General features: G+C 40.6%; 1 protein-coding gene across 1 annotated transcript in view; it reads left to right on the forward strand.

Annotated features, from left to right (window-relative positions):
• Positions 1-12146, forward strand: part of CORO2A (coronin 2A) — a 287230-nt gene that overhangs the window by 251279 nt on the left and 23805 nt on the right. The window contains exons 9-10 of the mRNA XM_075316071.1: positions 4889-5001; positions 5214-5304. Of these exons, the coding sequence (XP_075172186.1) occupies positions 4889-5001; positions 5214-5304 (204 nt within the window). The remainder of the gene's footprint in view (positions 1-4888; positions 5002-5213; positions 5305-12146) is intronic.

Consider the following 12146-nt stretch of genomic DNA (forward strand, 5'->3'; position numbering starts at 1 on the left):
ATATATTTTCAGTTGTTTCACACTTTTTTAACTACTTCATTCCACATGTTTTAATTCATAGTTTTGATGCCTTCAATGTGAATCTACAATTTTTCGAGTCATGAAAATAAAGAAAACTCTTTGAGTGAGGTGTGTCCAAACTTTTGGTCTGTACTGTGTATGCATGTATATATATATTCAAACTGCAAGATTTGCACTCCCAACTTCAAATGCGTTTGACTCCATGGGTGTTTTCCAGAGACAAAATCATCACTACACCCAAAAATGAATTCCCACACGGGTGACGGATGTAATTTCCACAATGTAGTCAATTGAGTTTGTTTTTGTTGTGGCACACAGGGTCTCTGTAAATGGAGTCGGCAAAGTATTCTAGGAAAATCTGTGCTCAAAACGTGAAATGGCACTGCTTCCCTCCCTAGCCCTGTGGTGTGGCCAAACAGTACTGTATATTCACTCGGGGTATTTCGTTGTCAGGAGAAATTGTATTATGGGGCCTTTTTTACCTAATCCCCTTGTGAAAATTGGAAACTTGTGGTTAAAACAACATTTTAAAATGGTAAAAATGTAATTAATTATTTTTTATTCACCGCCTAATAGTATAACATATGTTGACACACCTGTGGTATTATTATGCTCACTACACCACTAGATGCATTAATTGAGTGGTGCAGTTTGTAAAATGGGGGTCACTTGTGCAGGGTTTCTGCTGTTTTGGTATGTCAGGGGATCTTCAAATGTGACATCGTATCCGCAATCTATTCCAGCCAAAATCTCACCTCAAAATTAAAATAGGGTTCCTTCCAAGCCCTGCCATGCACCCAAACAGTAGTTTACCACCACATATCAGATATCAGTATAAGAGAAATTGCACAACAAATTGTTCAGTGCATTTTCTCCTTATAACCTTGTAAAAATACATTTGGGGCTAGAGAAACCTTTTTATGGGAAATTTATTTATTTATTTTTATTTTTTTTTATTTTCACGGCTCAACATTATAAAATTTTGTGAGCACCTGGAGGTTCAAGTTGTTCACTACACATCTAGATAAACTCCTTGAGGGGTATAGTTTCCAAAATGGGGGTCACTTGGGGAGGGGAGTTTCCACTGATTAGGCACATCAGAGGCTTTCCAAACGAGACATAGCATCTGCTAACGATTTGAGCTCATTGTGGATTCCAAAAGTCAAATGGCGCTCCACCCCTTCCAAACCCTGCCGTGCTTCCAAACAGTAGTGTTCCAACACATATGGGGTATCTGCGTACTCAGGAGAACTTGCAGAACATACTGTATGGTGCATCATTTTCTCCTGTTACCCTTGCTAAAATGCAATGTTGGGGCTAAAGTAACATTTTTGTGGGAAAAAGTAAAATTTACATTTTTTTCCTTCCACATTATTTTAATTCCTGTGAAGCAGTTAAAGGGTTAATACATTTCTTGGATGTGATTTTGACCAATTTCAGGGGTGCAGTTTTTAGAATATTGTCCCTTTTTTAAGATATTTTCTGTCACATACAGTTGTGCTCAAATGTTTACATACCCCAGCAGATTTTTTGCTTTCTTGGCCTTTTTTCAAAGAATATGAATTATAACACAAAATCTTTTTCCTCACTCATGGTTAATGTTTGGGTGAAGCCATTAAGTGTCAAACTACTGTGTTTTCTCTTTTTAAATCATAATGACTCCATAAGTTCTGAACATATCACAGGGCAATCCACCATCCAAAAATGGAAGGCGTATGGCACAACTTCAGACCTACCATGACATGGCCGTTCACCTAAATTGACATCCCAAGCAAGGGGAGCACTAATTAGAAAAGCAGCCAAGAGGCTGGTGGAGGTGGGGTTTCAAAAAAAGAAAGCACATTTTTAAAGCAAGTCTTAAGAAATCCTTTTTGCAAAAAGCCATGTAGGGAACACATAAGGTAGCATGTGGAAGATGAGATTAAAGTAGAACTCTTTGGTTTACTCCCTGATGAAGGTGACGAAACGCGCGTCGGAGGTAGAAGCGTGGGCCAGTAATCTTTTGCTCCATGTAAGTTTATATGATTATCCTTTCTTGCGTGCAGCAATTGGATTGGTGTAATACACTGATCTGTCATACTTGGTGAATTCATGAATTGCCACTTGTTTTTTAGCTAGTGCATTCCTATTTAAACATTTATTGCAGACAGGAAGCATAAGTGCTTGATGCCAAATACTGGCAGGTGTTTAATATGAGGCACTTCTTGCACTTTAAAATATTTTTTTTTCTGCTAGTTTATTTGATATATTAGTATAACAGTGTTGATATTGGCTAGTATTACTACATTGTATGAGATATTCAGGATATGTACATTGGTATTGGTCCATTTACTTCCACACTGATGGTAATTTCCCTTGTTATGATTAATACATGCTATGATTGTTTTTAATGTGTAATAATAAAAAATAGTTTTTATTTTTGAATTGTATCTAATAGTTCACATTTTTTTCTCATGCTATTGAGATGGGTATAGAAGTGTGAGTCTAATTTTTTATTATTATGCAAAACTGTGTGGTAGAAAATTAACACTTCATATCACCCTGAAAACACCATCCCCACCGACAAACATGGTTGTAGGAGTATCGTCTGTGTGGATGCTTTTCTTTAGCAGAGATGGGGACAAATGGAGGGAGATTAATATAGGGCAATCCTTGAGCGACTGCAAGATTGGAGACTGGGGTGCAGGTTCACCTTCCAGCAGGACAACAACCCTAAGCATGTTGCCGGAGCTACAATGAAATGGTTTATATTAGTAATGAGTGAGCACTACAATGCTCGTGACTAGAACCAAGCAGGTTGGACGGAGGGAGGAGCTAGAGGCAGAGACACATTCTACTGTAAGTTCTCCTGAAACATCAGTTACTCATTAAATCCTGAATACAATGTCACTGCATTTCATTGTGGCTTTGATGAGCAAGATGGTGGTAAATGCATTAAAAAAAATAAAGCATGATACATGATATGCCACATACAGTGCCTTGCAAAAGTATTCACTTCCCCCCTGCCATTTCACTGTTATTTCTTTATTGCATGCATCAGTTCATGTAAAAAACATGCCTGCAACTGTGAACATTTGGTTTTCTTTTTATTGTGAATCTAACAACAAAAAGGACAAAATTACTGCAAACCTCAGTGTGCATAACCACTCACCCTTTAAAGTCAGTACTTTGTAGAGCCTCCTTTTGCAGCAAATACAGCTGAAAGTCACTTTGGATAAGTCTTACATCTTGCCACTGAGGTTTTTGCCCTTTGCTCAATGCAAAACTGCTCCAGCTGCTTCAAGTTAGATGGTTTCCTCTGGTGAACAGCAATCTTAAAGTCTGACCACACCTTCTCAATAGGATTAAGGTCCGGGATTTGTCTAGGCCACTCCAATACTTTTAAATGTTTCCTCTTAAACTACTAGTGTTGCTTTAGCTGTATATCTTGTAGGAAGGTGATCCTCCTTCAAAGCCCCAAATACACTGACAGTCTGAAACAGATTTTCAAGAATTTCCCAGTATTTCTCACCATCCATCTTTCTAGATGCTGCCACCACCATGTTTCACGGAGGGGATGGTGAGCTGTATTGATTTTGCACCAGGCATATTTACCTTGGTGGCTAAAAAGTTCAATTTTGGTCTCATCTGACAACAGCACCTTCCACCATACATATGGGGATTTTCCCACATGTGTTTTGGCGAAGCTGAAACAAACCTTCAAATTTTGGGCTGTAAGTAAAGGCTTTATTCTGACCATTCTTCCATAAAGGCCAGTTCTATGGAATGTCTGTCTGGCTTATTGTGGCGGTATGGACAAATACTCCAGTCAGTGCTTGGGACTCTGCAGTTTCTTTAGGGTTACCATTGTTGTCTGTGCTGCTTCTCTGATGATTAGGCCTAAAACACACGACATGAAAATCGGACCGAGTGGAGTGCGATAAAACATTGCATTCCACTCGAACCAATATTAGCCTGTGTGTCAGCACCCATAAGCGATTATTTTCTCGGCCCCAATCAGAGACTTTCTCTCGCATCCATTCAAGTCTATGGGGCGCAAGAGAAAGATCGCACTGCACTCGCAGTGCAAAAATGGCAATAGCCGGCTACGGAGCAGAGAGGGAGATAAATCCCTCCCGCCCCTCCTCAGCGCTGACCCGTCCCACGCAGCACCGGCCCGCACCGTCTCAATGGCGGCCCACCCCCCACAGCTGAGGTCCGATCGCAGGATTGGACCTCAGTCGCAATAACACTCGCATGGCACTCTGCTTCTGCTGTGTTGCCAGCGTGAGCCAAGTGTCATGTGAGGATTGCATTACTCCCCGTGTGGCCCTGGCCTAAATGTCCTCCTTGCCTGGGCTGACAGCTTTGGTGGGTGGCCCTCTCTTGGCAGGTTTGTTGTGGTACCATGCTCTTTCCATTTGATAATGGATTTGATGGTGCTTCGGGGATCATCAGCGATTTGGATATTTTTTTTTTTTTTTTTAGAGCCCAACTCTGACTTGTAGTTCTCCACAACTTTCTCGGTGACTTGCTTGGAGATCTCCTTGGTCTTCATGGTGTTGTTTGGTTAGTGGCGCCTCTTGCTTAATGGTGGTGCAGCCTCTGTGACCTTTCATAAAAGGTGCGTATATACTGACAGACCATGTGACACTCAGATTGCACACAGGGGGACTTCCTTTCACTAAGCATGTGACTTATAAAGGTAATTGCTTGCACCAGAAATTTTTAGGGGCTTTATAGCAAAAAGTGTAAATACATATGCAAATGGCAATATATATTTGAATACTTTTGCAAGGCATTGTATTGAATAATAATTTCCATCAATTATGTTTTGTTTATGTAAAAATAATTTGTTTTGATATAACAGGATCTTTTTATTTTGTAGGTATTTTACCAAAAAGGGGTGTTGATGTCTCCTCTTGTGAAGTGTTTAGATTTTACAAACTGGTTACAATTAAAGGACTTATAGAACCTGTATCAATGATTGTGCCTAGGAGGGTAAGTTGTTTTTTTTTTTTTTGTTATATATTGAGGTATGAAGAGTCACATCTGCTTGATACTTTGCATACGTTGTCAGTTCCTTATTTCCCTTTAGAAATACATTGCAATCCTGTTATTCCAGAATTCCCGCAATCAGATATTGTGGTATTTTGCTATCACACATACTAATGTGGCCGTAACTCTGCATCCTTTTCTTTTGTGCTTTGCAGTCGGAATCGTACCAGGAGGACATTTACCCAATGACAGCTGGAACACAGCCAGCCCTTACTGCACATGAATGGCTGAGAGGAATTAATAGAGGTCAGACAGGGATATCTTGAATGACATTGCTTTGCTGTTATCGAAGCACTTACTTGATTTCTTTTTTCGTTTTGCTTTCTCCTTAAAATGCCTGTAGGAAAGGTTGCCCCTCTGAGCGTTCATCAGAAGGAATATGCAACCAAGTGCATGTATGAAACTGTTCTGGTCTTTGAAGCCCAGATGTAGCTCAAATTATACAAAGTACTTGTAAATGAAATGGGACTAAGCAGTGAGGAAAGCTTTAAAGAGCCATAATGGTTAATATTTAAATACATCTTCAGCCAGTGAACATCCACATCTAGCATCGGGAGCAGCTGCCTGATGCTGGAGTGCTGTTTCTATTCCCTCCTTAGAGCCTGAATCAGAATATACTCTGTAATAATTTATAAGAATACTTCCTTACCAGGGCTTTCATGGTCAGACATCCGAAACTAGTGAAAGACCACACAGCACACAATACACATAGCCTTTATAGGCAAATTACTACACGTAAATATCTGTTCACATCTTTTTTGATTATTTATAAATAGGGCTGGGCCATTTATGCAATAAAAAAAACTACTTTGTAGGTGGTGCTTAGGGAAAGGGCATGACAATACAAAGCCCAAGAAATTCACCATAATCTATACCAGAAACTGATATATATTCTTGAAAAAAATGTACTCCAGCATTTGGGGTTTTAAAAAGGGTTGAGCGAGAGAGAAGTAGCACCAAGGTGCTGGACAATGACTCCTAGATGGATCTGAAAGTGCCATGACTGAAACGTTACTAAATAATAGCAACCTATTCTTCACGTTTCGAGTATTACATTCCTCTTTCTTTTAGGCTGCCTTCACACGTGTGTTTTGACCATCCATGTGTATGTGTGTGTCATCCGTGTGCTATCCACAGGACACATTCCATTAAAAAAAAGAATACTGAAATCATTGGTTTTTAATGTGTTTAAAGGGAACCTGTCACCAGGTTTTTCCCTTATGAGCTGCGGCCACCACCAGTAGGCTCTTATATACAGTATTTTAGAATGCTATATACAAGAGTCCAGGCCACTCTGTATAGCGTTAAAAACACCTGTATTATACTTACCTAGAGGGAAGTCTAGTTGCATGGGTGTCGCTGTTCACGTGTCCGGCGCCTCATCTCTGCTGCTATCGTTGTCCTCCTTCTTCTGAGCCCCGTGTGAATGACACATCCTATGTCATCCACTCAGACCGGCATTGCAGTCCTGCGTAGGTGCACTTTGATCACTTTGATCTGCCCTGCTGAGGGCAGATCAAAGTACTGTAATGCGCAGACACGAGAAAAGGCCCGCGTATGCGCACTACAGTATATTATAAAGAGTGGCCTGGGTTCTTATATACAACATTCTAAAATGCTATATATAAGAGCCCACTAGTGGTAGCCGCAGCTAATAGAGGCCAAATATGGTGGCAAGTTCCCTTTTTAAAGATGTGCAAAGATAGATGGGGACAGTGTGGCTATTAACCAAATAAATAATAAAAAGAAAAAACTACTTGGTAATATACCGCCCCCCCCCTTTATTTTTAAGAACTAGCAAGGATAAAGCAGACAGCTGCAGGCTGATATCAGGCTGGGAAGATCCATGGTTATTGGGCCCTTCCCAGCCTAAAAATAAAAGCTCACAACTGACCCAGAAGTGGAGCATTACAAGATGCTCCAATACTGGGGCTTCGGTTCAGCTCTTCCCATTTGCCCTGGTGCTTTAGCAATCGGGGTAATAGTTTCTGGAGTAGATGTCAACTGTGTAGTGTCCAAAAACACAGCTGTCATAAAGCCCCTGATGTTTGTAAGGGAGAGATTACTATCAGACACCCCCATTACTAGCCCAGATTTAAAAAGGGAGAAAAAAACCAAAATACAAAAATACACACTCCCCAACAAGTTACCCTTGTTCTCCACATTATTAAAAAAAAAATCAATGCAGGTTCGCCGTAATCGGGGAAATTCACCCTAGTCTGAAAAAAAAACCCCAAAACACATACAAACACAGATAAATAAAACAAGACACCGCCCCTTGTTTACCAATTTGTTAAAGAATTTTTTTTTTTTTTTTTTTAAAATGTAAAATTCCCACACAAGTCCGACGTAGTCCAGCGATTCCGACGAACAGTCTATGAAGCGTCTTTCTGAAACTCCATAGACTTTGCCAACAGGCACTTCCGAGTCACGTTGTGCTGCGCGAGACACTGTGCCCTTGAAGAGCGGTGATATCAGTAACATTACTGCTCTTCAGTGTCTGTTATGAACAGTGCAGCATGACCTTGAACATTTGAAGAGTAATAATGTTACTGATGTCACCACTCTTCAGAGGCGCCTGTTTCTCATGCAGTGCAACGTGACGCAGAAGTGGCTGTTAGCAAAGTCTGTGGAGTGTGAGAACCATGCTCCATAGCCTTTGTTCGTCGGAATTGCTGCTCTACGTAATTGGACCTTGCAGGAATTTTATTTATTTATTTTTTTTTTTTAAGTGGTGGGAAAGTGTCTTGTTTTAGTTCTCTATATGTTTGTGTTTTTTGGGTTTTTTTTCACTTTCAGGTTGTGGACCATGACAGATTCCATGGACTACAGTGGATTTCCTGGACTACAGTGGACCTGTATGGATTTTGTTTTTGTAATAAAGTGGGAAACGAGGGAAAATGTTGGTGAGTGTTTATTCCAATAAAGTGTGTGTGTGTGTTTACATATTTTTTTGATTACTGGGTTAGTAATGGGGGTGTCTGATAGACTTCTCTCCATTACTAACACCATGGAAAGATGCCAGTGGAGTTTTTGGACACTATACAACTAACATCAACCCCAAAACCCATTACCCCGATTGCTAGAGCACCAGGGCAATCTGTAAGAGCCAGGATGAAGCACCAGAATTAGACCATCTCATGATGCTCCACTTCTGAGGCAGTTGTGGGATAATATTTTTTGGCTGTGAATGGCCCAATAACCATGGACCTTCCCAGCCTAATATCAACCTCCAGCTGTCTGCTTTACCTTTTCTGGTTATCACAAAAGGGGACCTCAGTTGCTTTTTTTCATTGACATGGAAACCGTTAGCAGGCTTTTGCTGTATAATCTGAAGATAGCATGCTGTAAGAGTTAAGATTCAGATTACAGCTATACATCTGTTTTCTCAAACTGTGTTTTTGTTTACGTGCAGTGTTAAGGCCCCGTCACACTAAGCAACATCGCTAGCAACATCGCTGCTAACTAACAACTTTTGTGACGTAGCAGCGATGTTGCTAGTGATGTCGCTGTGTGTGACATCCAGCAACAACCTGGCCCCTGCTGTGAGGTCGTTGGTTGTTGCTGAATGTCCTGGGCCATTTTTTAGTTGTTGCTGTCCTGCTGTGAAGCACAGATCGCTGTGTGTGACAGCGAGACAGCAACAACTAATGTGCAGGCAGCAGGAGCCGGCTTCTGCGGAGGCTGGTAACCACAGTAAACATCGGGTAACCAAGAAGCCCTGTCCTTGGTTACCCGATATTTACCTTTGTTACCAGCCTCCGCCGCTCTCACTGTCGGTGTCGGCTCCTGCTCTGTGCACATGTAGCTGCAGGACACATCGGGTTAATTAGCCCGATGTGTGCTGTAGCTAGGAGAGCAGGGAGCCAGCGCTAAGCATTGTGCGCTGCTCCCTGCTCTGTGCACATTTAGCTGCAGTACACATCGGGTAATTAACCCGATGTGTGCTGTAACTAGGAGAGCAGGGAGCCAGCGCTCAGTGTGCGCTGCTCCCTGCTCTCTGCACGTGTAGCTGCGTGCGCTGGTAACCAAGGTAAATATCGGGTTGGTTACCCGATATTTACCCTAGTTACCAAGCGCAGCATCTTCCACGCGGCGCTGGGGGCTGGTCACTGGTTGCTGGTGAGCTCACCAGCAACTCGTGTAGCGACGCTCCAGCGATCCCTGCCAGGTCAGGTTGCTGGTGGGATCGCTGGAGCGTCGCAGTGTGACAGCTCACCAGCAACCTCCTAGCAACTTACCAGCGATCCCTATCGTTGTTGGGATCACTGGTAAGTTGTTTAGTGTGACTGGACCATTAGTTTGTGTCCTGGATTTATCATAGGTCTGACTGAGGAGCACATAAGCTGTAATCAGACTCCACCCCCTTCTGTGATTAGCAGCTTCTGTCTATTGAAATAGACAGTGAAAGCTTGGTGTGGGCAGGGGCAACTTGTTAATCTCTGCTACATACTAAAAATGTAATATTTGATTATATCAGAATGGCTGCAAAAAATAAACTGTGATACATGGTTGGATTCAGGGTCTCTGCCTATATCATGCTGCTCTGATGAGGTAGCAAAAACCTGCTGACAGATTTCCTTTATTTTGTTAAATAGGAAGCTGTACGCTATCTAGCTATCTATTATCTTTGCACAACTTTAACACATAAAAATCATACATTTCTTGAATGCATTTTGTTTTGGTGTGTCAAATGGACAGTACACGGATGTCACCCTTTTGCTGTACGTATTTTACACGGACCCATAGACTTCTATTGACTTTTCATGTGTACTGACGGTAAAAAATGGACATGTCCCTGTGTGATTCTCACGGACTCACTTGTGGTTCACATGGACAGACGGTCCATGTGAAAACATGGAGCTATAAAGATCACCATAGATTATAATGGGTGAGCCCACATCACAGGGAGGGACACAACTAATGACATTGGTTTTTATTCTTTTAATGTATTGTAATCATCATATGACACTGACAAGCAAAAGGGTAACAATGTTTTGAAAATTTGACTTTCAGGATCCATATTTCACCATCCACTACAGCTTTGAGCATCCTTCATTTTACAGACTATTATCTTGGCTATCTCATACATAAATGGGACTTGCAACTATTTAGCATTTGATTAGTTATGCAGATTCTTGTCATATCACTGCATTGTTACTGTTTTGCTCCTGGTATTTGAAAAATCTTTTCCTTCCTATATACTACAAATTACAATCTGTTCTCACATTAGGTTGATTCCTAAGTGAAAGGTCACTGTTTTGATCGATGAGCAGCCATGAAGAATATTTCCAAAGAAAAGAGACAGCATCATCCAGCTCTTAGCGGTTTCTCCGCCAAGAAAATTGCCAAACTGCATAGTGCGAGTGCCATGAGTATTGAAGAAATAAAAATCAAGTCTGTCCATCCATTCAAAAGCCAAGAGGTGGCTGTTCTGGCAAAATATTGAAGTCAACAAGTCAGCTCATCACAGGGTCTAGCTGTTCCTGCGTGGCATGGCAGTGGAGGTGACTCATATGCTTCGTAATAGAGAGGTCACAGGCATCCATTCAAGCACTGTGCAATGCACGTTATACAAGGCATGGTGGCCCGAAAAAAGGTGAAGAAGCCTCGACTTCAATGTCGTCACAAGCAGCGTCAGCTTGAGTTTGCAAAAAAGTACTGATAGTGGACAGTAGAAGATTAGGAACGGGTGATTTAGAACCTTTTAACGAAAGTCAATAGACTATGCTCTAATGGGAGCAAATGAGACTAGAAGAAACCAGGGAAAAAGTGGTTAACTGATAAAGAAATTAAAGGAACTGTCAAGTTCGGTAGAGGAAGACTGACGATATTGGGTTGTTTCACAGCCAAAGGTGTTGGATGCTTGACAAGGATCAATGGTGGTCTCAATGCTGAGCTATATGTGAGTATCCTACAAGACAAGTTTCTTCATACATTTGAGTACTATGGATATGAAAAGGATGACAGTGTTCCAGCAGGACAATGACTCGAAGCATACATCGAGATTGGCAAAGAAATAGTTCAATGACAATGAAGTAGAGGTGCTGAATTGACCTCCACAGTCCTCAGACCTCAACCCAGTTGAAAACGTATGGGTAGCGTTGAAGAAAAAACTATATACTTACCCAAGTCTACCAGTATGCACCAACATTGGGAACGTGTAAAAGAGACCCGGAATCAAATTTCAGTTGAGACTTGTTTGAATCTGATCGAGAGGATATCCAGAAGCATTCAGGCAGTGTGGAATCCAAAGGTAGATTTACAAAATGGTAGAAAAGTAATACAAAATTATATTTCAATTTTTAGGAGCAAAACCGTAACAATGCAGTAAACATGACAAGAATCTGCATAACTAATATGCTGAATAGTTGAAAGTTACATTTATGTATAAAAATGCAAAGATGATTGTCTATAAAATGATGGTATTCCCACATTCAAAGCTGTACTGGATGGTGAGATATGGAGCCTGAAAGTCAAAAGTTCATAGCTTTGTTACCCTTTTTGCTCATTAGTGTATTGTATAAATCAAGTTTTTGCTGACTTGTTCCTTTTTAATAGAAAAGTGTACTTGTTTATATTATACAAGTGCATCTCAATAAATTAGAATATCATCAAAAAGTTAATTAATTTCAGTAATTCAATACAAAAAAATTGGGACAATAAAACTTTCACACCACTAATCAAAGCTAATTAAGGATTCCCTCTCTAAGCTTCGTGTTTATTTAAATGTCCTTTTATTATGCCATCCCTCTGCCCTGTTTTGTGTATATATTTGTGTTTCTTCAGATATTTTGTTATACCATGCCTGATGAAGGGACCTGAGATGTTTCGAAAGCTTGCTTTGTAACATCCTATTTTATTTTAGTTAGCCATTAAAAGGTATCACAACTTCAAAATTATAATTTTGTTTCTCTCACTGAGAGTAATCAATCATATTTCAACTGGCTAACATGGTGTCAACATTTTCTTCTTTTAATTCACAAAAGGGAAACACATATTTAGTCATTACAAACAAGGCGATCTATTTCAAATGTTTATTTCTGATAATATTGATGATTTTGGCTTACAGCCAATGAAAACCCAAA

This window comes from Anomaloglossus baeobatrachus, chromosome 1, assembly GCF_048569485.1.
Source record: "Anomaloglossus baeobatrachus isolate aAnoBae1 chromosome 1, aAnoBae1.hap1, whole genome shotgun sequence".
Taxonomy (NCBI): Eukaryota; Metazoa; Chordata; class Amphibia; order Anura; family Aromobatidae; genus Anomaloglossus; species Anomaloglossus baeobatrachus.